Source organism: Lepidochelys kempii, chromosome 1 (assembly GCF_965140285.1).
Source record: "Lepidochelys kempii isolate rLepKem1 chromosome 1, rLepKem1.hap1, whole genome shotgun sequence".
NCBI classification, from domain to species: Eukaryota; Metazoa; Chordata; order Testudines; family Cheloniidae; genus Lepidochelys; species Lepidochelys kempii.
Window position 1 is genome coordinate 248,930,102 of NC_136380.1, and position 27,947 is coordinate 248,958,048.

Below are 27,947 nucleotides of genomic sequence, written 5' to 3' on the forward strand. Positions count from 1 at the left end.
TGAGGTGGGGGTGCTGTGTAGATGGCATTGGGGGAGGCAAAAATGGACGGGAACTGAGCGAGGCTAGAAAGCGGCTTCGAGGATGTTACTGAGAGGGTCGGGGGAGGGGCTTATAGGAAAGGGGCGGGGTTACACCCCGCTCCCTCTAAGTTCCTTGGGTGACGTTTAGTCCCGCCGTGACGTCAAGGTGTTTCCCCGTGACATCAGACGGCCCATGCGCAGTGACAGCGGCTATTATAGGTGACGTCACGGGTCGGGTGTGACGTGTAGTGGCGCGGGCCGCTAGAGCTCTCCGGGTTGTGTGGTCTTCCCCCCCCTCCCACTACGGGTCGCGGCTGGGGCGGCCCGGCAGCGGGGACGCGGCTTCCCCCTCCCACCCCTCCCCTTCCTCCAGCGCTTCGACCCAAGATGGCGGCGCTGAGCAGCGGCAGTAGCTCCGAGGGGGCCTCGCTCTTCAACGGGGACATGGAGCCTGAGCCGCCGCCCGGAGCTGGGGCCTCGTTCCCGGGGGGCAGCGGCGGCGGCGGCGAGCCGGCCATCCCAGAGGAGGTGAGGCCCGGGCGGGGAGAGGGGCCGCCGAGCGGGGTGCACTGGAGACCACCCCCGGAGCCGCTGCCTGGGGCTTCCCCGGCCCCTGGGCTCTGTGCGGCCTGAGAGCCGCCGCGCAGGCGGAGGTGGAGGTGTGGGCTGCGCCTCCCCCTCCCCGCCGGGGACGAGGCTCCCAGCCGTGTGGCCCGGGAGCGGGGTGCGCACGGCGGGGCCGGGGCTGCCTGGGGGCCCAGGTGAAGGGGGCGGCGGGACGGAGTGTCTCCCCTCCCCGCGTAGCGGGAGGGGCCGGGGGACGGCGGTGCCTTGCTGGGCAGGGGATGACGGGCGCGGGAGGCCGCGGCGGGGGGAAATCTCTGGCTGCCGGCAGGCCCAGCCGGCGCCGCTCCTCATTGCTCCGCTGCAGCGGCTTGGGAGGGGGCCGCTCCGCTCAGCTGCGCCGCCGCTCGCCCGGGTCCCCCCGGCCGTGGCGACAGCGCCTGGCTCCCAAGGGTTAAGGCGGGGGGGGGCCCCGGCGCGCACGCTCCTCCTGCTCCACCAGTGCAGGCGGCGCAGGTGGCTCCGGCGGGCGGCCTGGGGCGGGGGCGAGGCGCAGGGGGCAGCGGCGGGCCGGGCTACGGCAATGTATCTGCAGCGGGGGGAAGCCTCGGCCCGGTCCCCGCTCGTGGTGCGGGGCTCCCGGCCTCCCTTTGCCCGGAGAGATGGAGACGCGAGTGCGCGCCTCGCTTTAATGTAGGGCCGTCGTGGTGGTGACAGGTGCAACGTCAAGGGGTCTGTCTCTGGGTCAAAACCGAAAGTCGGGGGTCTTCAGGCGGTCCCCCCTGCCCCCACGGCTCCTTTGTGGTGTGTATCTGAGAAGCTGTAGTACGCTTTTGCAATCAGTTTATTTTGTGTTTGAGGATCTCAAAGCGCTTGTCGGATGTTGACGAATCTCAGTGGGACCACTCCTGTGTGTTTGCGGGATTGTTCCCTTAATCGCTATTGCAGCGTGAGGTCTGCTGCTGTGAATTGGGTACCGGGTTGGAGTTCAGGATACCTGGGCTCTAATTTATGTCTATCATCACAGACATGGTGAGACTTTTGGGCTTATCACTTAACTAGCCTCTGTGTGTTTCCCAATCTGTAAAAGGAGGTAATACTTCTCTTACTGGGGTTTTGAGGTTTAAATCACTGTTTGCAGAATGAGTTCAGCACTTGGATATACAAAATATTTTGAGGTTTTGGGCGATTTAGGCACAAAGATGAAGTGACTTGGCCAATGTCACATATCAAATTGGTTCTAGAGCTAGGTTTAGAACCCAGAAACCCTGACTCCCGGTCTCTTGCATCAGTCACTGACAGTAAAACTTTCAAAAGCAGGTGAGTGATTTGGGAGCCTGGGCATCCATGTGCTGTGGGTCATTAGACTCTACTTCTAGGCCCTCTACTTTTACTACACCAGTTGCTAAACAGTTGCCATATTCCTACCTTAGTAGTAAAAGTGTTTTTGTATTTATTTATAGCACACACTAACCAAATTTTTAGCATTTCACAAACACAAATGAATTATGCATTGCATAATCCCTGGGAAATATTTTTTGTTTGATTCCAGTACACTTTACAGATGGGAAAACTCAGACAGGGAATAGGTCTGTGGCATGGCTGGGATTAGACTCTTGATCCCACAACTCAGACTTCTGTCAGTGAGATAATTCTTCTTTTCTGTAAGTAATAATCATCATCATTTGTTTCTAACTCTAGGTCTAATAGCTTTACTTCTGTAGTAGACAAGAATGGTAATGTCAGCAGTCAAAACTTTGCTAATACATGGTTAAAACTGAGATTTTTATTCCTGATACAAAAAAGGAGTTCACAGTTTAAAGATGTAAATGCCATAACATGAGTGTGTGTGTGCATGCTCTCTATATTTTACACAAATGTAGGAAGAGAAAGTGATGTGTATGTAGTGAGAACAATCATATTTTGTTATTGTTAAGTGGCTACTGCTCTGGGACCAAAGATGTGTTTGTTTTAAGTAAAAACCTGAATAGAACAGTAGGAACCAGATTTATTCATGTAATGTGCTCATCTACAAATCTAAATATTTCATACATAGACTTCAAACACAGTAAATTAGTAGCAGATAAAGCACCATAGTTCAACTACATTAAGTTGCTATTATGAATACACTTTTTAATTCAGCCGTAATGATGTTCAGTTGTAAAAATGTATATATATGGTCTATACTTATTCAGCTCTCTCACATTTTGAGGAGGTCTGGTTAGCTATCAAACAGGAGACCTATCAAACCATCTTGTGAGGGGTGACTTTGTTCTCGAAAAGGATAGCTACTTAAATGCGAACACCCTCCTTTATGTTTCTGTCAAGTTCCCAATCACAGATTTGTAGAGAAGAATTATCTCTTTTTCTTAAAGACAATGGAATTCTAAAGTTCTTAAGTACCTATTATAGAGTCTCATCAAAAAGCTCAGCTTCAATTGCTTTGAGTCAATATCTAGAATGGCTTCAGGGTCAGAGTGAATGTTGTCTTGAGCCCATGTGAAAACCTAAGCTGAATTTACTGACACATTACGGGAAATTTAGTTCTCTTTGTAATGTTCTTTTTTGGGCTATTCCATAGGTTGCTGTTTTTTTTTTTAAATGTTAAAAAAGGGGGGCGAAAGTGTTTAGGAAATTTTGAAAAAGTCTTACTTAGTAAATTTGTGTTTTGAAATACTTGTATTTTAGTTGAGTAGGTAATTTATACTGAAACCATATGCCTTACTATGAGGTTATGTGGATAATGGCCACAGCTGAAGTATAATACCTTACACGTTCAAGATTTAGGATTTAAACAAAAAAAAACCAACCCCAACTTTTAGGCAATGTTAAGTCTTTATGAAAAATTTTTTATTAAATCTTGAACTTCTTACCTCAAATGTTATCTCTGTAGCCCTAACCACTGAGATAAAAGTCTGTAATAATAAAGTGTATTGATCTTAAATACTTGCTCTGGTAAAGAAAACAAAGTTGAATACATGTGTAAAAGTAAAAGCTTATAGCTGGTGATGTGGGGGGAAGAATTCACTGTGCCAGAATGTTGTAGTTGCAAGAACACATCTCATCTGAAAAATCATGCAGGATTCATAAGTGGTACTTGGAACCACACATGTGCTTACAAAAGTGTGGTCCATTTAGGAAATTATTTCTGAGGGCATTCTGTGCCAAAAAATTAAAAATTCTGCACACAATATTTTAAGCCTCTGCATTTATTTATTTATTGATAAATAAATCTTGCAGAATTTTTAGTATGGCAGTGGGGAGCGCAGGCTGCTGGGTGTACGAAGGTGAGAGGTCACCCTGTAGCCTCCCCACTGCTAGGACATGGACTCAGTGCTGAGGCTGTGCCTGACCCTTACACAGCACAAGGCGTGGGCCTGCCCCAGAAACACCCTGGGGCCCTGCTCTTCTGCACCAAACACACCAGGCATGGGACAGGCAGGATCAAAGTGTGGAGGGGCCCAGCTTCTAAGAGGGGGCAAGGTCGAGATTTCAAGGTGGGGAACCAGCCCTCCAGGGCTCCCTCTGAGTCTTGCCTTCTTTCCTGTCTCTTGGTGCGTGGAGGCTGAGGCATCGTCTTCTGCTCCCAGTGGCCAATCCAGTTGCCCAGACTCAAGCTGTCTGTCTACTCTCAGGTGAGCTTTGGGGAGATTAGACATCCAGGCTGGTTCACCCCAGGATGGATTCTCAGAGTCCAGGTGGGGAGCATCACAGATTTGCAGGATGATTGGAAGTGTTTAGCAGCTGGGAGGAGAAACTACATTCTTGTCACTGGGGAGTATTTCCAGAATTATTAAATCATTCCAATTAGAAATTCAAAATAGATGACTCAGGAAGTCCCCGGGGAGACACCTAGACTTATTGGACTCCTGATGTCACTTTAATGGCTGGGGAAAATAAGTTCTGCTTCAGTCTTTTTGGAAAATGTCGTTATTTTCAGTTTTGAAATTATTTTAATTTTTTTTACTATTCCATAATACAGTTTTTCTGTTGACCCGAAACAGCTTTTCCCACAAATTTTGTTTTGCTGGAAATTTTGAAACTTTTTGCCTTTGTTCTCTTTTGGAACAGTTTATTTTTCAAACTCGCAGCATTTCCCACAAAACAAAAAATCCAGTTTCCACCCAGCCCTAATGAGAATCCACCTTCAATTGAGTGGTACTTCAGTTCATACTACTTTTAGTCTGGAAAATTTTTTCTCCTTTTGAAATATTTTCCTGCCAAATGTAACTTTATGTAACAGATGTTTGGGGATTGAATGAATTTTCTCTTATGATGAAAGTTAATGCAATATGCATTCCCAATGGAAGTACTCTACTGTGGTGATGCCATCCATGGTATTTTCCTCATTACAAGACACAAGGTGCTAGTATTGAAAGGGTCCATGTATCAACATTCACTCTTTTTGCTGAAAGCTGAATCTTAGAAATCAGTTGCTTTGGGTTTGAAAAAATGATTGCGGTCAGTTACAGGTTGTTGATGAAACAGAGTATCTTTGTGACATCTTTCCTGGCAAAATGAAATGTAGTTAATACCCTTTTATTATAGAAGCACTATAATTTTCTCCAAATTACCCAACAGCAAGCAAATAAATGTACTAATTAATACACTAAAATGTATTTACCATCAAAATATGTTGCATAGCTCAGTTGTCAGTGAGTTTATTAAAAATAAGAATTCTGTTATATAGAGGGATACTAGCAGTAATTTCTACAGTATATTTAAGCATATAGCATATTTAAGCCTCTGAAACAGTGTTATTAGTAAGGTAAATTGAAACAGTTAAACTTGCTGAAAATGGTAATTTTAGTTTTTAAAACAGTATTTGAACTGTTGCATGAGAGTGCTATAGAGCATGTAGTCTGAATTTTTCATGTATTTTACTTAAAGTTGTCTGTAACTTTCCTTGATGTAAAATGTTTTCCTTATTTGACAAGTTCAGACATTTCATAAATTAAAATAAGGAACTTCATTTTTTTGCAAAACATTGCAAGCAAGATTGTTCTCTTTGGAAATTTTTTTTTTTTGGCAGTCCCTTAACACCTTTCACAAGGATCATCTTTGACTTGTAAACGTCAGCCTGGGCAGGATTTTTTTGATTAATTTAATGGAATAAAAGTTTCTTCTATCTCTTCCCCTTCATCCAGATGTCCTGGACACAATAACTTTTTTAGTTTATTGAAGTATTCTCCACAATTTAAATATTCTAGTCAAGGGAAAGGAAACAGGTAGCTGATGCTTCCACAAATATACATCCAGCAGACCAAGCTGGAAGGGTATACCATAAAATTTTATATTCCAGACATTCTGAAAAGAGCATACAGTCTTTGCTGGAGTTACTATAAGATCTTTCAGTGTCCTAATTGCTCTGACTCAGGAAAAGCAGGCCATTCCTTTTATTGGTTGTTTTTTATTATCTAGCACCTAGGTGCTTATTTACAAAATTTAAAAATAACACACCCATTCACTGTGGATAAGGATGCCAGGTTTGGAATCCCTTGGGTCTTCTGGCTCTCCTTATGTTCATCTTGGCCTATGCCAGCTGCACTAGCTGGGAAGGGGAATCAAAACCAGATTCAGCCTTGACAGAGTGACTACACTATTACCACATTTCTGTTTCTGCTTCCCTTATGGGCCAAAGTCAGTTACTCCAGTTGCAGTTACCAAATCCAGTTCCACGTGTCTTAAAATAAATGTATCTGACATAATGCAGGAAAACCTCACATTTATTTACAATGGCTTATTTTATCTACTAGGATATTATAAGTGTTGATAGTTTGACACAAAGTTTGGATTACAAACATGAAGTATTACCTGCAACATAGATAAATGTTGTTTTTAGTCTTCCTCCATCCCAAACTTCCAGATACATAAGGCTGTTGGGCTTTCTTGTAGCATGTCCAATTCATGTTACAGCCCATCTCTTTGGAATTCTTTGGTTCCATCTGTACTAAGCAAGTATGCTATTATAGGGACATGGGTTGCATATAAGAGTTATTTGCATGGATTGTCTTTGCATTGGTTCAGCATGTCTACACTGCAGATTAGTTTGAAAAAACACTTTTATCATGGCAGGTTTCAGAGTAACAGCCGTGTTAGTCTGTATTCGCAAAAAGAAAAGGAGTACTTGTGGCACCTTAGAGACTAACCAATTTATTAGAGCATAAGCTTTCGTGAGCTACAGCTCACTTCATCAGATGCATATCGTGGAAACTGCAGCAGACTTTATATATACACAGAGAATATGAACCAATACCTCCTCCCACCCCACTGTCCTGCTGGTAATAGCTTATCTAAAGTGATCATCAGGTGGGCCATTTCCAGCACAAATCCAGGTTTTCTCACCCTCCACCCCCCCACACAAATTCACTCTCCTGCTGGTGATAGCCCATCCAAAGTGACAACTCTTTACACAATGTGCATGACAATCAAGTTGGGCTATTTCCTGCACAAATCCAGGTTCTCACATCCCCCCACCCCCATACATACACAAACTCACTCTCCTGCTGGTAATAGCTCATCCAAACTGACCACTCTTCAAGTTTAAATCCAAGTTAAACCAGAACATCTTGGGGGGGGGGGGTAGGAAAAAACAAGAGGAAACAGGCTACCTTGCATAATGACTTAGCCACTCCAAGTCTCTATTTAAGCCTAAATTAATAGTATCCAATTTGCAAATGAATTCCAATTCAGCAGTTTCTCACTGGAGTCTGGATTTGAAGTTTTTTTGTTTTAAGATAGCGACCTTCATGTCTGTGATTGCGTGACCAGAGAGATTGAAGTGTTCTCCGACTGGTTTATGAATGTTATAATTCTTGACATCTGATTTGTGTCCATTTATTCTTTTACGTAGAGACTGTCCAAACTTTACTTTTATCATAGGTTTCAGAGTAACAGCCATGTTAGTCTGTCTTTGCAAAAAGAAAAGGAGTACTTGTGGCACCTTAGAGACTAACCAATTTATTTGAGCATGAGCTTTCGTGAGCTACAGCTCACTTCATCGGATGCATACCGTGGAAACTGCAGTAGACGTTATATATACACAGAGACCATGAAACAATACTCCCTCCCACCCCACTGTCCTGCTGGTAATAGCTTATCTAAAGTGATCATCAAGTTGGGCCATTTCCAGCACAAATCCAGGTTTTCTTACCCCCCCCCCCCCACACGCACACACAAACTCACTCTCCTGCTGGTAATAGCCCATCCAAAGTGACCACTCTCTTCACAATGTGTATGATAATCAAGGTGGGCCATTTCCTGCACAAATCCAGGTTCCCTCACCCCCCTCCAAAAACCACACACACAAACTCACTCTCCTGCTGGTAATTACCATGCACATTATAGGGAGAGTGGTCACTTTGGATGAGCTATTACCAGTAGGAGAGTGAGTTTGTGTGTGTGGTTTTTGGAGGGGGGTGAGAGAACCTGGATTTGTGCAGGAAATGGCCCACCTTGATTTATCATACACATTGTGAAGAGAGTGGTCACTTTGGATGGGCTATTACCAGCAGGAGAGTGAGTTTGTGTGTGGGGGGGCGGAGGGTGAGAACCTGGATTTGTGCTGGAAATGGCCCAACTTGATGATCACATTAGATAAGCTATTACCAGCAGGACAGTGGGGTGGGAGGGAGTATTGTTTCATGGTCTCTGTGTGTATATAATGTCTACTGCAGTTTCCACGGTATGCATCCGATGAAGTGAGCTGTAGCTCACGAAAGCTCATGCTCAAATAAATTGGTTAGTCTCTAAGGTGCCACAAGTACTCCTTTACTTTTATCATGTTCATATGTAGTTCTTTCAGCTGGTCCTGTATCAGGGCATTTTGGGATTTACCTATCTCATAGTGCTAGCATAGCTTTGTGGAACACTTACGAAAATTTGTGATCTGAAGGGCATTCTGAAAGACTTGTTTAAGCATTCTTATTTGTTGCAGTGAATCCCTTTTGAGGTTGTCACCTTTTTCAGCATGAAGCACACGAGACATTTTTGGTGCAAAGCTCTAGTACCAGCATCACTGAGCTGTTGGCCTGGAATCCTTTGGCTTCTCTGGGTTAGCTAGTATACCTCCCTATGGGAAAGGGGGAGGGGAGAGACTTAAAGGACATTTGTCACTGAAGGCTCTGGGTCTCCAGCATTGTTAAGTGGGGCTACTGAATTGATCTTAAATAATTTCCTGAAGGCTACCAGAAGTTTAATTTCTCCTGACAAAGAATACCATTCAGCTCATGCCACTAGGTGAAAGAAGAAACAGATTCTTTATTTCAGGTATTTCTGAATAAAAGGAAAGGGCATCCTGAATATGAAGGATCTAGTACAGGGTCGGCAACCTATGGCTTGCGAGCTGATTTTTAATGGCACACTGCTGCCTGCTGGGTCCCAGCTGCTGGTCCCGCTCAGCCTGCTGCTGAACCCAGGTTGGCAGCAGGCTGAGCTGGGCCAGTGGCCGGGACCCCGGCAGGCAGCAGCGTGCCATTAAAAATCCTGCCCGCCCCGGCCTGCTCTTCTCCGCCGTCCCCCCTCGCTCTCCTCCCCCCAGCGGGGGCAGGGTGAAGAAGCTTGGTCCTGCCGGCTACTGCTGCAAGGCAGGCAAGCTCTCCCCCCGCCCCGCCTCTTTCCCCAGCGTCCTGGATTCCTGCCTCTCTTCCTCTCTGTCCCTGCCACCGATCAGCTGATGGCCCTTGGGAGGGAGGGGGAGAAGCGGAGCCGCAGCATGCTCGCTGCTCCAGGGAGGAGGCGGAGACGAAGTGGGGACGGGGCCTTGGGGAAGGGGGTTGGAATCAGGGCATATCCCCTCCAGTCCCCTGCCGTTAGCCACTCTAGGCAGGGGGCTGGGAGCACCCCCACAACCCTAGCCCACACCCCCACAACCCTAGCCCACACCCCCAGCCCTCTGCCCTGACCCCTGCACCCCCCCATGACTCCAGCACCCCCCATGCCCTGACTCTTGCACCCCCCAGATTCCCACCCCCACCCTGAGCACCAAACAGGAGCTCCTGCACAACCCCCTGCCACATTCCCACCTGCACCCCTCGCACCAAATGGGAGCTGCCCAGGTAAGCACTCTACACCCAAACCTCCTGCCCCAACCCTGAGCCCACTCCCTCATTCTAGTTCCTGGCCAGACCCTACACCCCAACCCCCAGCCTGCTCCGTCACCCCCAGCCCTGTGCTCAGTGTACTCCCACCCTCAGCTCAGTGCAGAGAGAGAGGAAGAGAATGGGCTAGAACCAAGGAGAAGGTAGGTACCCACTCTATGTGGTCAGGGCTGGGATCCCAGACCGGCAGCGGGCTGAGAGGGGCCGGCAGCCAGGACCTTGGCTGGCAGGAGCCAGAAGACGGAACTCCAGACGGGCAGCAGGCTGAGCCACTCTGCCCACTGCCTGTTTGGGGTTCTGGCTGCCGGCCCGTTGCCAGCTGGGGTCCCGGCCGCAGGCCTCGCTCAGCCTGCTGCTGGCCTAGGTGAACAGAACCCCAGGCTGGCAGTGGGCTGAGCGGGCCAGTGGTGTAAGATCAGCATTTAAATTTAATTTTAAATGAAGCTTCTTAAACATTTTGAAAACCTTGTTTACTTTACATATGACAATAATTTAATTATATAATATATAGACTTCTAGAGAGAGACCTAAAAAACTTGCACACAAAACCTTAAATTGAAGTGAATAAATGAAGACTCAGCACACCACTTCTGAAAGGTTGCCGACCCCCAATCTAGTATTTCTGGTAGGAAAAGGTAGAAAACAGTGTGTCTGCAATTTTTGTAGCTTCCTAAGGAAAGTGACTGGCTGTGCTCTCCAGACTTTTTTAAACACTTAAGTGTTTGGGGGTGGGGAGTGGGGAATGCAGTGCAACCATTGGAAGTATCACAGGTTTCTTATAAGAGAACAACACTAATAATTCTGGATGTAGCCTTTTGGTCTGGCATCAATTATGCTTTTCTGAAAATACTTTGGCAGCCATAGCCTAATACCATAATATTTGAGTGTCTCTGGGACAGAGACCCCTTGGCAATAGATCCCCTGTTCTCAAACATCTCTTACCGAGAGTTGACAGACTAACTACACTAAACACGTCTTACACGACATTTATCTGTGAACAGTAACATATGAGCTTTGTGTAGCCATCTTACAACTTGTTAAGATTCATAATCATTGCAAGGTGTATGTACAGGTATTTTTAAAAAACAATGTATTTATATTGAAAGTATGCTTTATGCTCTTAGAGTAGAAATTAGTCACCTGGAGATAATTTATTCTTGAAATGGCCCATTTGGGCAAGGGGGAGTTGCCACCTCATCCTGTTTGGCTGGTGATGCTATGCAAGCTCAGTTGTTTAGCCTTGAACAATACTAAGACTTTGAATGGTAAGCCATCAGAGACAGCAACAAACAAATGAAATCATTTAAAGGTAAAAACAAAAGAGAAAACATTACAACAAGCAGATATTCACCCTGTCTATGAATAGAAACTGAAGGCTGTTTTTGGTACAACATGGAGGGAGAAGCATCCTATCCATTTACTGAGGATAACCCTGTGTGGAGCGGGGATGTTTTCCTGAACTTTCAGATTATGGTTCCTAAGAAACCAGCTATCCCTGCAACAGACTGACCTTTTGGGGGAAAATCTACTTTATTAAATTGGAAGGGTAACTTGATATGTGTAGACTCAGATTCACATTTTATGATTTTGTTTGATATTGTAACCCTTTTGTTTCCACCACTCTTGTTTCTAGTTAAATCTTCATTCTTACAGTAAAACAAAAATAAGCTTAAGTGCTCACAAGTGCCGTGTGTTGTACAGGAGTGGTGGTTTAAGGTAAAATTGGTAAATTGGGGTATGCTGAACCTTTGGGTGCAGAGAATCTGGAGTTTCTGTGAGTAGCCGGTGTCGGGGGCTGGATATCACAGGGGAATGACTCAAAGGGACTTGAGGATTGAGGCGCATCTATTGTTAACCTGTGAGGCAAATTTAGGGCTGCCATAGCCCAGAGGAGAGTGCTTGAGTGGTTGAAAGGCTGGTGGTGTCAGGGAGCTGATGCCCAGCTACCTCAATAAAGATTCTTTTTGCAGAAAGCAGGGGGTAACAAGGTGACTCTCAGACTTGGCTATGGAAATAACTGTCACAGCCTTCCAAGAGTAAGAACCTCTCTCTCTCCCCTCCCGCCACCTTCTAGCAAAAGTAGGCTTGTGTGTGCTTGCATGTTGTATTTATTATCCTAAGGCTTGTCAACATGGTACTTTAGTGCACAGCAAAGGGATGTAAATTTTAATCCTCATGTGTTGCACACTAACCTGACCCAGATGGGGTGCACTAAAAGTTCCTTAGTGCGTGTTAATATAGAGTACATTAACATACTTTTAGTGCATGCCATCAGGCTCCATAGGAGCCAGTAGTGCATGATATGCTAGTGAGGACTAAAATTTACACCCCTCTGTTGTGACTAAATCTCTGTAGACAAGCCCCTGGAAAAAGTGTGATGGGTGTAGGTGTGGGTAAGGATGCGGTTAGAAGAGAGCTTGAGAACAGAGGGGTGTATTGCATTTATCCTGCAAAGTCACATGGTTAGTGCTTATTCTTATGCTATCCAGCAGTGAGTTCTATAGTCTTGGGCTGGTTCTTGCAAAGATTCTGTCTCCCATGACTGAGTTGCCCATATTGATCAATAGTTTAATTGTTGTGGCAGAAGATAGCTGTAAGGGAGAATGAGATGTGGTGATCTCTTGTGTAGCTAGAGCCATAAGAAGCTTATATGCACTTGCTTGCAGTGTGGGTTCCTTCCAATTGTCCAAACATCTGTTTGTGCTGCCGGAGGCAATGGGCTTCCTTCTTAAAGACCCAACATTCCAGCTTTTCCCACATAGATGATTGGGGTACCTTGTGTGGAAGCCCAGCTGGATTCAAGGCGTTCTGCACTGGTACAGTATCAATGGTGTGGACCTAGGAGAAGACATATTGGAGCCATCGTGCTTCAAAATGGATTAAGTTATAGATTTAGGTCCTGATAGCCATAACAGTTGCTGTAATGGCATGGCATAGGAGACCTCTATATGAGGTGACAGCTATGGATGCTGTAGTGTTAAAGTCAGGTGTTTTTTGCTACATGTGATTGACTGCCTCCATGAAGTAGTGGCTTGTTCAGGCTCTAGTTGCAGTTAGGCAGGGGCTTCCAGATTCCCTCAATCAGACTGAAGTAATCACATGCTTTCTGCTTGAGATGGGTTGTACATACATGGGGCTTCATTCTTAAGGAGCTTTTCTCTCTAGGACAGTCTCTAGATCAGTGGTCTCCAACCTTTTTATGCCCAAGATCACTTTTCGAATTTAAGAGCAACCCAGGATCTGCCCTGCCCGCTCACTTCCCCCTGCCCCCATTCCTCGCTCTCCCCCACTCACCCTCACTGGGCTGGAGTAGGGGGTTGGGGTGCAGGCTACGGGCTGGCTCCAAGGGGTTCGCAGCATGGGAGGGCTCTCTGGGCTGACCCTGGGGCAGGGGATTGGGGTGCAGAATGGAGAAGGAGCTCTGGGAAGGAGTTTGGGTACAGGAGGGGGCTCTGGGCTGGGGCAGAGTGTTGGGGTGCTGGAGGGGGTGCTGGTTCTAGGGGGGGGGTAGGGGCTTGGGGTGCAGGAGGGGGCTCAGGGCTGGGGGACAGGGTGCAAGAAGGGGTTTGGAGTACAGGAGGGGGTATGGGGTTCTGGCTCTGGGAGGGGGTTGGGGTGCGGCCTCCTGCCAGGCAGCACTTACCTTGGGTGGCTCCTGGTTGGCAGCGCAGCAAGGCTAAGGCAGGCTCCCTGCCTGCCCTGGCCCCACACTGCTCTTGGAAGTGGCCAACATGCTCCTGTGGCCCCTGGGGAGAGGTGCATAGGGCTCTGCGTGTCACCCCTCTCTGCAAGCACCGCCCCCACAGCTCCCCATTCCCAGCCAATGGGAGCTGCACGGGCAGTGCTTCCAGGCAGGAGTACTGTGCAGAGGGAGACCTGCCCCCTCCGCCCGTAGCGCTGTGCTGGGCTCTTCGGGAGCGGCATGGGGCCAGGGCAGGCAGGGAGCCTGCCTTGGCGGCAGCCATGCTGTGGCACCAGAGAGTATAATCGACTGGTTGGTGACCACTGCTCTAGATGCACCTCTTTTGAGATAAGATCCATGAAGTGAGGTTCAGAGCTTTCACTGACCTTGTATTTCCAGAAATGGTTGATTCAAACAGATAGGATCCTCTCTATGTGAAAGGCAGAATGGGTGTTGTCTCCTGTGCTAGGCAATTCTTCAAGGATGGGGTTGGGCAGTGTACCACAATATGTCTAATTACCGGTTACTTGGCAGGAAAGAGAATCTTGACTGAAATACTGTCTACAATCAATGTGAGAGCTATGTGAGTTGTCTCAGATTGAAGCTAGCTCTTTCATGAGTGGGGCACACCACAGAGATCTGTTTGTGGGGTCTGCGAGCAACACACTATTGGAGTTCTGCATAACTTGTCAAATGATCCACTTTTGAGGGATGCTTTCTTTACTTACTGGATGGGAGTTCATGTACCTTTCCCCCGTAAGTAATGCACCTAAGTGGGTAGAGATCAAGAGGTTAATTTTTCTGGTAGACTCCTTCCAACCATTTAGGAAAATTCACCAATTCCAATAAAAAACATCCATGATTCAGTATGAAAAGACGTAGTTTAGAACAGGGGTCTCAAACTCAATTTACCTTAGGGCCACTGTCAGTCCTCAAATCCTCCCAGCTGACTAATAATGTCACTCTGTCCCCCCAAAACTCTGCCCCCCACCTGCTTAAGGGTCTGGGAGGGAGTTTGGGTGCTGGGTGCAGGCTCTGGGCTGGTAGTGCAGGAGAAGGGGGTGGGATTGCAGGCTCTAGGAGGGGGGAGGGGTGCAGGCTCTGGGAGGGAGTTTGGAGGGGGGAGGGCGTGTGTGGGGTGGGGATGTAGGCTCTGGGAAGGAGTTTGGAGCGGGTTGGGATGTGTGGCACTTACCTGGGGCTCCAAGGTGGGCTGGGCTGGGCCGAGGGGCCGCCACACGCTGCTGCCCCCAGGCACAGCCCCCGCAGCTTCCCATTGGCCGCAGGGATGCTCGGGGTGGTGGCAGTGTGCAGTGGCAGAGCCCCACCCCGGGGCCGCAGAGAGGGGCTGGCAGACGTGTGGAGTGAGCAGGCAGACGCTGCTCAGCTCCGCTGCGCAGCCGGGGCCCAGGCCCTTTTAAATTGCCTGGGGGAGGGGAGCACTAAAGCTCACTCAAGACACAAGCTGAAGTCACCAGTACCAAAGGAGAGCCTTCATTTAATAAGTCCGCTCACATATCAAATAGTTGTAAAGAAGGCTGTTACACTAAAGTTTAATCACCACATTGACATCGAACATGGGCACCTGAGCTTATAAATGTAGTATACACAAAATAAAAAAAAACGTATCTACCTCCAGTGTTAAATAGGGCTTTAGGTATCTTAAAACTAAGCAGTGATCACAGAGTTCCCAGCCCACACCACACTTTCTGTGAGCATGAGAAATCCACTCTACCACTACGGCTGGAGTCCCTACTAAACTATATCTCCACTCAGCTCTTGATATGGTTGGCAATTTTCAAGAGCACTTAAGTGACTTAGGAATCAAGTCTCACTGGCTTTCAATGCAATTTTCACTTTTAAGTCATCTAGGCACTTCTGAAAATCCCACCCATGGACAACCACCTCATGGTAGGGCTTAGGACTCAACATCCCTCTCCTACACTGACAGCATCACATACATAGGTGGTTGAGGAAGGAATCATCAGTGGGCAAGGTGGTCTCATCTGGCTGTCCCTGTACTACCAGAAGCTTCCCCATTTCCTCTTTGTGGTGGCTGGAGGGTGAATGACTTCCTCCCTCCCTGCAAGGATGTTTTCTACTTTGCATCCAGCAGTTACTATTTTGAGCTGCTTTTTTTCTCTTCCTCCAGTTCTACTGCTCTAGCACTATTATAACAACAGAAGCAGCAGCACCACGAGGAAAGGAGGGCCGCTCTATTCAGCAGCTAATAGGCAGCTAGAGAGCAGCTTTTCAGAGACAAAAACTGGAGTTAAAGCCCTGGAAAAGTCCAAATAGCTGCCGAATGTACTCAAAGAAGTTGGGAAAGAGCACACAATAAGTTCTAAACCAGGGGTCTCAAACTCATGGCCCGCGGGCCATCTGCAGCCCACAAACCTCCCCAATGTGGCCCACGGGTCTCCAGCAGTTTTGGGGCTGGGTGTCTCTATCACTTTACCAAGTAAAACTCCCTATTCTCTTATCTGGAACAGATTAGATGACAGAAAAAGCTTTCTGATTCTTTTGATATGTGTATACATTGCACAGCTCTCTCATTGCTGCTTCTTGGCAGGCATACAACTTAATGGTCACATTAACAGGTGTCTGTTTGTGAATTCAGAGAAAAAGTTGGTCTTTACAGCCAGCCTCCGCTGAGTTGACATATGTAAGATTTGGAAGACTGCCACAGAGTTCTGTACATCTTTTTACAAACTATTATTGCTTGAACTTGGCCTCATGAGAAGAATCAAGATTTATCATCAGTGCTCCAAACTTGTACTGGGTTAGAGGTTACCCAACTGTCTTTCCAGCTCGTTTTATTTTCATGATGTCCCCATCTTTAATAGCTACTGCTGAATAACTGAGATCTTTATTAAAATATGAGTTAGGTGTATTTTGAATTCTAACATGTTCATTTTGTGTTGCAGAAAGATTTTTCTCTTTACTTACCTTCTAGTATAATGTTTGAGACATCCTTGGAGTTGGGGTTCTGTTACTGGTATCTTTTAATAGAACATGAAGCTAATTCCCTGCAATTCTTTTTCTGGAAAGGTATAAGTTCTAACAATCACCACCATCCCACCTCTCTCTCCTTAGAGACTGAGGGATTTGTATTTTCTTTCACTGACGGGTCACAGGAATCTCTGAGGTTCCACTGGAAGAAGCAGTATGCAATTCTCCATTCTGGAGCTGATGGCTTTTGAATTTTGAGCTATATTACTTTCTCACTAGTCTCTAAGTAATAGTATCAATTTTGAATAGTGATACTTTTATAAATGGTATCTTCAGAGAACAGATAAGTATTTTTTCTCTGACTTGTAGAAATCAAATCTTCCTCAGTTTTCATCACATTAAGTTGATAGCAAATGTAATTTTAAGAACAATAAAAATACCTCTTTTCTGGAGGCCAGAGTCTATTGGTCCAACAAGTGAAAAATTTTTGACTTTTACTGGATCAAAATACCTTGTTTTCCTGTAAGTGAACTTACTATTGTATTGATTCAGCTTCAACAACCGAACATTGCTTAGTGATGACTTACAGTGCAAGGTAAGTCCTCTCATAATACTAACAGTGGTTATTATTGGCTCTTTCAAGAAGTTGCAGAGTCAGTGGGAAAAACTTGCAAACTGAGGAAGTATAGAGCCCCAAGTGTACAATGTGTTTAAGATCAGGGCATTTAAATACTGCGGTGATAGGTACATTAGAAGTATCTAATCTCTCCCAGACTTGCCTCTTTTGATTTATAAAAAATATATTTTTATCTTTTAGGTATGGAATATCAAACAAATGATTAAATTAACACAAGAACACATAGAGGCGCTGCTGGACAAGTTTGGAGGAGAGCATAACCCACCATCAATATACTTGGAGGTAAGCTTTGAGTATCAAATGAACTCCGTTGAGTTAGTGTAATATGCTGTATATTTTTCAAGTATAAAGTAACTGTCCAGTAGAAGACTGATCGTAATACTTGCAATAGAGAACTATTTCCTCCTTGACTATATAAAAACAAATTATGCTTTTAATACTTAAACATGGAAAAGAGATATTAGTGAGTCTGTCCCTCTTTCGTGACAAGCTGTAGGGTTCCTCCTGAGTAATGTATGTACTACTGAGGGAAAGGCAGAAAACTATTGAAGTAGGTGTGCTGTTACAACTAGTGTAAAACATAAAAGCCTAACAGCAACTTTCCATTCTGTATTCTAAGTATAAAGAAAAGGAGTACTTGTGGCACCTTAGCGACTAACCAATTTATTTGAGCATGAGCTTTCGTGAGCTACAGCTCACTTAATCGGATGCATACCATGGAAATCGGTATGCATCCGATGAAGTGAGCTGTAGCTCACGAAAGCTCATGCTCAAATTGGTTAGTCGCTAAGGTGCCACAAGTACTCCTTTTCTTTTTGCGAATACAGACTAACACGGCTGCTACTCTGAAACCTATTCTAAGTATGTGGAGGTGTGCATATGTATATATCACCACTCTCAAAACCTAAGAGCCACTCTGGTATGGGGGTTTTTTTACATTTTTTTTTTTTTTTTTTTTTTACTTACAGCTTTCCTTCACAAACTCAAGTAGAATCAAAAAATTGTTAGGGTTGGAAAGGACCTGTTTAATTCATCCTCCCTGTTTCCTGAATGTTTGTAATATTTTTAGACCACATTTAAATGGAAAGATAGTACCAAAATAATTTAAGCTCTCAATCTCTCGGTTTTCTGTAAGTACACCTCCACAGGTCTTCACTCTTGAAGTTTCATGGGCACAGAACCATTTGAAGCCATACTAAAGAGCCTCATACCAGCTGCATCTGTATAAAAAGAGGTGCACTGGTACCACTCATTCAGTTTTTGCCCTTTGGTAGGTATTAAAACCATCGTGGGCTAACGAGAAGCCTTTTAATCTTAAACGATAGTTGTTGCCTTTTGGCATTGTGTAATTAAAAGTAAAGATCCTGTTTGAGGTGCTTCCAGCTTTTTCTTTCGTAGGATCAGGTCACGTGCTAGTTATGCAGATATTCGCACAATGTCCTTAACTGTTAAATATAAATAATGTCTTCCCTGTTTAGAACATGGTTATTCTGTGGGAGTGTGAAATGGATATAATGGATGAAATACAAGTCACTGTGTTAACCTTCCTGTGCTAGATCAGGGCACTTCAATCCTGATGTGAAACAGCTTGTTCCACTCATAAGCAGATGCTGACAATTGTGTAGTGGTTTTGCTATGATTAAGTCGCATGTAAAAGTAATATGATAAGCAGTAACAAGCATAAGTTTCCAGTGGTGAAATGGGTTAATTCATTACATTCATGTGCAACTCTAAATTACATAAAAATAAATACATAAATATTACATAAAACACTACATTAAAAGAATATTATTTGAAGTGTTCAGTAGTTCACAAAAGTCAGTGTCCAATTTTTTATCTCTAACAGCAGGGAGAGAGGTATTTAGGGCAGAAAATGCATGATGCTAGAAAAGCCAAGAGTAATCAGAATAAATGGTCTCAATATTATAGAACAAGATGCCTGGTAAGTAAACTTGCTGAATGTTGCAGTTAAGGTCTGTACAGAATTGGAAGAATTGAGATGGGCTGATATTTGGCAAATGGAATCTATAGCTGCTAAATGTAAGGCCATTCACATGGGGAGAACAAAAGTAGGAGCTCTAGACTTACTGAAGTAGAATTGGAAGAAAGTATGAGGGAAAGAACTCAATGGTATTATGGAGCAGCTGGTTGCAACTCCATAGGTAAGAGTTGTGTTGTGCATTGAAAGTAGGAGAGTCAACCTTTATTTTGTCTAGGGAGAAATACAAACTTAAAACAAATTCTCCAAATTTAGAACACTTACTCTTTGAGCACAGTGAATTTTCTGAGAATGTATAAGTAAATATGTTAATTTGTTTGCATTAAAATTAAATTATTGCTTTATAAGAAATTTAGTGTCATCTGTTTTTTGCTCCTAATCTTATTGGAATAACATACTTGAAACTTACCACGATAGTTTAAATTAATTGAGATCTTTAAACTGTTTGAGGCAACTAGTTGTAATTAAGCTATGTTGTTGTGTCTAATTTTTCATGGCTAGATGGGATCAGTTCAACAGCTGAGGTAACTCTCAAATGGGACCATTGTGACATCAATGCAACCAGTCCCCACCCTTCCTGTATATCTCACTTGCATGCAACAGTTTTATTAGTTGTAATGGCTCAGTTGTATGAGGGAGACTTGACATGCAGCGAGGAGTTCTTGGTTAGATTATTTGCCCCAACTGTCCTTGCTCTTTAAAGAGTCTGTAGTGCAGACTAGTGAGCTAGTTATTTGCCTTTGCTCCTTTGCATGTTAAGGCAAAACTGCTGGGTGCCCAAGCACAGAGGGAGCACTTAGAGCATGGACACTGAGACTCTGGGATTGAGTTGTCATTACCTTTATTCACATAGCACTGATTTTACTAATGCAGCACTCTGATAAATCCATTGCAGTTTAAGGGCCAGATTCACCATTACACTTAAGTTGCTTTGCTCTGCTTTGGTGTACTACTCTTAAAAGTTAAAACAATAAATTGTTATTTTAACAAATTATTATATCATGTGATAGCATTCTCTGTGTTTCTTGCTTGGTGTTCATATGAATTTTTTTTTTTAAATGAAGAGAATTCTCAAACCAAAAAGCTGTTACATTCTCTTAACCTAAACTCCATCACATCAGTAAGTTTAAGGATAAAAATATTACAGGGATGTTGTAATTCCGCCAGGAAATTCAGAGATAAGGTTACACTTAAAAGAAATCCAAATTTGTTAAGGTATGAAAATGCATATTTAATCCACCCAGATACCTCTAAGGGATGAAGAGACAGGATTAAAACTGATATTTAAACATATGAAAAAAATATCTAATCTGGGACCAGAAACACTAAAATACTTTAATCAGAATCCTATATTCCTTGCATAACATCACTGCAGGCAGAGATAAGATTGTTTGGTTGCCTTGACTGCATTTCTATATCTAAACATGTTAAGATTTCTTTGATCAACTTGTTTGTTTTAGGTTGGTGCAAGAGTAGTGGTTGGCCCTTACTAGCTTGTTAGAAGTTGCGGTGACACAATTGGTCTGAGACTCTAGTGTATCACAGTGCTGGATATAAAGCAGCCTGACACACAACTAACAAAAACACATCTTGGTCTTGATTGCAGGATTGAAAGTACAAAAATGTAGAAAATATGTTCCACTGTCTGATTAGAAGCCAGTATGGTTGCCAAAGTATGGAAGACAAACGTTGAGTTTCAGCAAGTGCATATGAGCCAATTCAGCAGGAAATTCTCTACATATAAGATAGACTTTAGAAGGGAGATAAGGGAATACTGGTAAGTAAATTACAAGCAGCTCCACAGATGTGCATACCGTTGAGAAATCTAATAAAAATGGAAAAACAATGTGGATAACCTGTGGACCACTATCTTGCCTGTTGCTCAGGCCCTTACCAGGATGCCATCTTCAAATCAGACCTCCTTTGGTTTTCACGACCAGACTATGTCTAAATCTTGTAGATTCTTTTTGCGTGACATACCTAAAATATGCCCTTCCTATCCATCTGCACAGCTAAGACTCTTGTCCAGGTGTTGATCCTATAATGTGTAAATTACTGCAACATCCTTTTCTGTCCTTGACAAATGCAATCTTACCCCATTCCTATCTATTTGGAATGCTCCTGCAAATTACTTTTCTTAGCCCATCACTTTGACCATGTCAACCCTTTCTTTGCATCTCTTTTTCTGTTGAATCAAACCTAAGATGCATGTCTTTGCTTTCAAGGCTCTTCGTGGCCTGCCCTCACCTTTCTTGTCTTCTCATTCACTATCAAGATGTGTACTTTGCCTTAGATTGACCCATGATGCCAGCCTCCATTGCCCACATGTTAAATTTTCATACAAGCACCTGTCATACATGCTTCCTCACATGATACCCCTCATGCATGGGAGGAACTCCCCATGAACATCTGCAAAACTAACTTAGTGTCTTCCTTCAAAACCCTCCTTAAAACTCTATTTCTTTGTACTTTCCATCGGACTTTATCTGTCCATTGTCTCTTGTCTGATGCTTAGTGTGCCCTTTGTTGGGATGCTGTGAACTTAGTTACAGTTGTTGAGCACTGCTAGGGAAAAACTGCTTCAGTGTTGAGCAGTGAAAGATGTGGAAACATGCAAAACATCTTTCTGGGGACTAAAACACAACTTACTTAAAAAAAAAAAGTCAAACTCTTTTTAAAAAGTGATACAACTGGCAGTTGCTGCTGGCTCCTCTTGATCCAACAAGTGACTGTAAAAAAGGGAATGGTGGCTACTTATACAAAAACAAAACAAAACAAAAATTCAGTTGTTGCCACCAAGCACATATGTTTTGTGTGTAAGGTGCTCAGGAATGAAAAATCAGGCAGGGAGACAACCCTTAACCCTCATCAAATGTTTCCAGATACGCTCCTCAGAACACTTGCAGTGAGTCTACAGAGAGCAGTGGTGGCTGTTTTTGTTTCCAGCTGCTCCTGGGGGGGCCAAAGCTCTTCATTGCAAAGAGTATAGATGCCTGTAAAAGCAGCTGGAAACAAATAGGAAGCAGCGTCTGTCCCTCTGCTGGAGTCCACTGCTACTTGGAGGAAGAGAGGAAACTGGAGATGCTGCCAAGTACTAGCGCAGTCCGCAGGAGAAGAATGTTGAGGTGACAATGTAGTGAAGCGTTGGGGCAGCATGTTAAGGGGAGAAGGGAGCTAAGAAAATGTCTACGCAACCTACAAGAGCAAGCCTCTCAACCTGGGTTGACAGCCTTCTCTCTAAGTTTTAGTGCTGGAGCTTCAATCTGAGCTGCAGTTTCAAAGTGCTGTCTACACAACTATACTTAGACCTCTAGTGCCAGCCTTGCGAACGCAAGTCTCTTGTCCTGGGCTCGGAGGCTCACTCCCATGGGCTGTGTGGATATACCGTAAGTGACAGGAACACGTGGAACATAGCTGCAGAGAAACTTGCAGGGGAGTGGGGAAGGCAGAAGAGGGAGAGGTGAAATGAAGAACAAAAAAAAATACAACATGATTAACTGTTGTGACAAAGTTCCTCCTCTGCCTTGGTGGGTCTTGCGCTTATTGGCGGATTTGCTCGCCTCGGAGCTTCACCGCAGCTCTGTTTGGCTGTTTTCGTGAACCCACAGTCCAGGTCAACTCCTCCTGTGTCTGACCAGGAGTTGGGAGGATTTGGGGGAAATCCAGGCCCGCCCTCTACTCCGGGTTTCAGCCCAGGGCCCTGTGGAATGCAGCTGTCTAGAGTGCCTCCTGGAACAGCTTTATGACAGCTACAACTCCCTGGGCTACTTCCCCATGGCCTCCTCCCAACACCTTCTTTATCCTCACCATAGGCCTTCCTCCTGGTGTCTGATGATACTTGTACTCCTCAGTCCTCCAACAGCACACGTTCTCACTCTCAGCTCCTAGTGCCTCTTGCTCCCAGCTCCTCACATGCGCACCATAAACTGAAGTGAGCTCCTTTTTAAACACAGGTGCCCTGATTAGCCTGACTTAATTGATTCTAGCAGTTTCTTGATTGGCTACAAGTGTTCTAATCAGCCTGTCTTAATTGTTTCCAGAAAGTTCCTGATTGTTCTGGAACCTTCCCTGTTACCTTACCCACGGAAAAGGGACCTACTTAACCTGGGGCTAATATATCTGCCTTCTGTCACCCTCCTGGAACGCATTCCTGTCTTTGTTGTTCATTAGTTGTCCCCCGTAATTGTTTGGTTTTCCAGGTCCTGTGGACCCCCCCCTTAGGCTGGGGGAGGATCCTTTAGCAGTGGGCGGGCTTTGCCCACCCACTTCCTGGATCCCAATAAGGATCACTCTCCTGTAGCCATCTGGCCCGACCCTGTCCCGCTGTCCAAAAATAAAACATGTGTCTTGTTAGAAAGCCAAAACAACATTAAATATTTCTAACAAGTCTTCTGTATAAATGATTGCTGTATTTAATCTATCAACTTAAGTATCACCCAGTGTTCTCTAACATGGTTGTAACGGGGCTCTTCTGTCCATACAGCCTACATGGAAAAAAAACAGTTTTGGGTACAACCATGTTTAAACATAAAATTAACCCTCATCTACACTACAAAAATCATTTCACACCATCTCAGGTTTTTCTGAAATTCTCTTTCCATAACTCCTCATATTAGGGCACAGTTTTTCCCAGATTCAGCAGGTACTCTACATAAGAACGGCCATACTGGGTCAGATCAATGGTTCATCTCGCCCAGTATCCTGTCTTCCAACAGTGGCCAATGCCAGGTGCTTCAGAGGGAATAAACAGACCAGATAATCATCAAGTACTCCATCCTGTGTCGCCCATTTTCAACTTCTGGCAAACAGAGGCTAGGGACACTTCAGAGCATGGTTTTGTATCCCTGCCCATCCTGGCTAATAGCCATTGATGGACCTATCCTCCAGTAACTTAACTAGTTCTTTTTTGAACCCTGTTATAGTTCTGGCCTTCACAACATCATCTGGCAAAGAATTCCGCAGGTTGTGCATTGTGTGAGGAAATACTTCCTTTGTTTTTAAACCTGCAGCCTATTAATTTCATTTGATGGCCCCTAGTTCTTGTGTTATGAGAAGGAGTAAATAACACTTCCTTATTTACCAGTCATGATTTTATAGACCTCTGTCACATCCCCCCCCTTAGTCGTCTCTTTTCTAAGTTGAAAAGTCCCAATCTTATTAACCTCTCCTTATATGAAAGCTGTTCCATACCCCTAATCATTTTTGTTGCCCTTTTTTGAAACTTTTCCAATTCCAATATATCACTTTTTGAGAGGGAACAACCAGATCTGTATGCAGTATTCAAGATGTGGGTGTACTATGGATTTATATAGAGGCAATATGATATTGTGTCTCTTCTCTCCCTTTCCTAATGAGTCACAACATTCTATTAGCTTTTTTTGACTGCCGCTGCACACTGAGTGGATGCTTTCAGATAATTATCCATGTTAACTCCTAAATCTCTTTCTCACATGGTAACAGCTAATTTAGGACCCCCCCCCCCATCATTTTATATGTATAGTTGGGATTATGTTTTCTAATGTGCATTACTTGGCATTTATCAACATTGAATTTCATCTGCCATTTTGTTGCCCAGTCACCCAGTTTAGTGAGATCCCCTTGTAACTCTTAGGTAAGTCACGGGTCACTTGCTGGAGGATTCTCTGCTCCTTGAAGTCTTTAAACCATGATTTGAGGACTTCAATAGCTCAGACATAGGTGAGAGGTGTTTCGCAGGAGTGATGGGTGAAATTCTGTGGCCTGCGTTGTGCAGGAGATCAGACTAGATGATCGTAATGGTCCCTTCTGACCTAAATATCTATGAATCAAAGCAGACTGCTATCTTGGGTAGTTTTGTATCATTTGAAAATTTTGCCACCTCACTGTTTACCCCCTTTTCCAGATTATTTATGAATAGGAGTGGTCCCAGTACAGACCCCGGGAGGACATCACTGTTTACTTCTCTGCATTCTGAAAACTGACCATTTAGTTCGATCTTTTAATCAGTTACCAATCCAGGAGAGGACCTTCCCTCTTATCCCATGTCAGCTTACTTTGCTTAAGAGCCTTTAGTGAGGGATCTTGTCAAAGGCTTTCTGAAAATCTAAGTACACTATATCCACTGGATCACCCTTGTCCACATGCTTGTTGACCGCCTCCAAGAATTCTAGTAGATTTCCCTTAACAAAAAACATGTTGGCTCTTCCCCAATAAATCGTGTTCATCTATGTGTCTGATAGTTCTGTCCTTTAATTATAGTTTCAACTAGTTTGCCTGGTACTGAAGTTAGGCTCATCGGCCTGTAATTGCTGGGATCGCCTCTGGAGCCCTTTTTAAAAATTGGTGTCAAGTTAGTTATCCTTGAGTCATTTGGTGCAGGAGCTAATTTAAATGATAGGTTACATACCACAGTTAGTAGTTCTGCAATTTCATATTTGAGTTCCTTTAAAACTCTTGGGTGAATACCATCTGATCGTGGTGGCTTATTACTTTTTTTATTTTATCAATTTATTCCAATACCTCTTCTAATGACACCTCAGTCTGGGCCAGTTCTTAAGATTAGTGACCTAAAAAGAATGGCTTAGGTTTGTGAATCTCCTGCAAATTTTCAGCCATGAAGACCGATGCAAAGAATTCATTTAGTTTCTCTGGAATGGCCTTATCTTCCTTGAGTGCTCCTTTAGCATCTTGATTGTCCAGTGGCCCCACTGGTTTAGCAGGCTTCTTGCTTCTGATGTACTTAAATTTTGTTTGCTGTTACTTTTTGAGTCTTTGGCTAGATGTTCTTCAAATTCTTTTTAGGCCTTCCTAATTATATTTTTATACTTCAATTGCCAGAGTTTATGCTCCTTTCTATTTTCCTCAACAGGATTTAACTTCTACTTTTTAAAGGTTGCTTTTGTGTCTCTTACTGCTTCTTTTACCTTATTTAGCCATGGTGACACTTTTTTGGTGGTCTTACTATGTGTTTTAATTTGGATGGTAGTGTCAGGTTTTCAATTTACTTTTGGATTGGTTAATACAGAAAGAAAAGATGAATAAACATTGTATAGTTTTGCTTTGGAGAAGCTGCAAGCGCATTTCGAGATTCTATAGCACACTTTGATAGCATTCTGTATCTCAGCCACTAAAAAACTGCCCTCTGGAATTAGTTATCTGTTCTTAAAGTGGTGGAAGGACAATTGCTGAAGTGCTGTTTCCCCAAATGTGCAGTGTATGATTAGCTATGAGAAAAGTCCCTTTTCTTAAAAGGTGGCTGATCATATTGCAAGCACCCTAAAGGAAAATTGCATATATGCACTTTTAGGACTTAAATTTTTATTTTTTAGAATCCTCAAAATAAGAACTAGGGTCACTTTTGACACTAGCAACAAGACTGATACTCTACAGCAACTGAAGAGGTAATGTGACATTGATGCAAAAGGAGACTTCAGGGAGGAAATAGATTAAACTACAGATCTATAAGTTCAAATTTGGTATTAGAAACATATTTTAGTTTTTGATTATGGAGAAGCTCAACATGTATACAGGTACAGAGAGGTCAAAAGCAGTCAGCTTGGATTTATAAAGGAGAGGCCATGCTTAAAAATCCAATTAATTTAAGCAAGTGATAATGAGAGCCAACAATAGTGACGTAGCAGACCTATTCTGTTTATCCACTTAATGTTTCTATGAACCCACATTTACAGTACTGTATAAGTGACAGTATGCAACGATGGCAGAGAAAGGCTTTTGGAAGTTTAAAGAAGTGATATAGCAGTAGTAACATGCCAGAGTAGAGTAATTCTGTAAATGGGTACAGATTAGGTTGGAGCAGGGGTTCTTAAACTGGGGGTCGGGACCCCTCAGGGTCACGAGGTTATTACACGGGGAGAGGGGGGGATTTGCAAGCTGTCAGCCTCCACCCCAAGCCTCGCTTTGCCTCCAGCATTTATAATGGTATTAAATATATAAAAAAGTGTGTTTAATTTATAAGAGGGGGTCGCGTTCAGAGGCTTGCTATGTGAAAGGGGTCACCAGTACAAAAGTGTGAGAACCACTGGATTGGAGGGTGTTGCTAAGGGTTTTTCAGGGGTCACATCTACACCTGCTCTTTCAAACTATTACACTAACACCCTGCATTAATTGCTACAGAAAACCTAGTTTGCAAATGTACACACAGTATGAAAAAGAGAGCTAATCAAAATATAGGAAGAGGAGTAAATGGTTTTATGGCTTTTATTTTTGTTTGTGGGAATCTTCTTCCTTCCCAATTCCTTCTGTTGAGAGACAGTCAAGAATTACAAGGATGGAGATGGGGTTGTGTTTTCAGCTAGCATAATTTCTCATCTCCTTTTCTGGGTCTCTAAACTTTTGCTTTTCTGTATTAGGGAATTTTGCCATTGACTTAAATAGGGCTAGGATGAAATTTCAGTTTTCTACATAATTCAATGTCTTCAGCAACCCATAGATTTACTTAACAAGATAACTTTCTCTGCTGTAGATACAGCATGTAAATTGTAGATACAGAGAGTAAGGTTGAAAAGAACTGGAATTGCTAGATCCCAGATCGTTTCATATTGCTTCTTGGACTACCAGGAAAGTGCTACTATGCAGGAGCAGGGGCACAGTGATACTGAGTTATTGTGTGGTATTCTCCCCTTTGGGTGAGTGTAGGAATAAATACAACACTTGTATAAATCTGCACCTAACTTAAACCTATGCCCCTGACACATACTCAACTGGTAAAATGGGTTGGGACAAAATCTGAGTGCCTAAAGTTAGGCTCCTAAATCCATATTTAGTTAAATAAAAATATCCTGGCTATCAATAGTGCTTGACCCCTGCAGCTCCCACATAGTTTGGTGGCATTGGGGGGTTCTCAGTGCTTCTAAAATCAGGCCATATTTGTTTAGAAGCCCAGCTTGAAGATCCCAGATCTGGAAACCATGACATAAACTCTGAACGTTCACACACTTCAGGGCTCTGATCTGGTCTCTACCTACTTGAGATAAGACTTAGTTTCTCACCAAAAGT

At 43.9% G+C, this 27,947-nt stretch overlaps 1 protein-coding gene across 3 annotated transcripts in view; it reads left to right on the plus strand.

Annotated features, from left to right (window-relative positions):
- Nucleotides 1–215: 215 nt before the first annotated feature.
- Nucleotides 216–27,947, plus strand: part of BRAF (B-Raf proto-oncogene, serine/threonine kinase) — a 119,304-nt gene continuing 91,572 nt past the window's right edge. Inside the window, exons 1-2 of one of the 3 annotated variants that reach the window (XM_073322392.2) lie at nucleotides 216–549; nucleotides 17,135–17,236. In XM_073322392.2, the coding sequence (XP_073178493.1) occupies nucleotides 409–549; nucleotides 17,135–17,236 (243 nt within the window). In that variant the 5' untranslated portion in view covers nucleotides 216–408. The remainder of the gene's footprint in view (nucleotides 550–17,134; nucleotides 17,237–27,947) is intronic. The other 2 variants (XR_012156060.2, XM_073322400.2) reach the window with 2 other exon arrangements.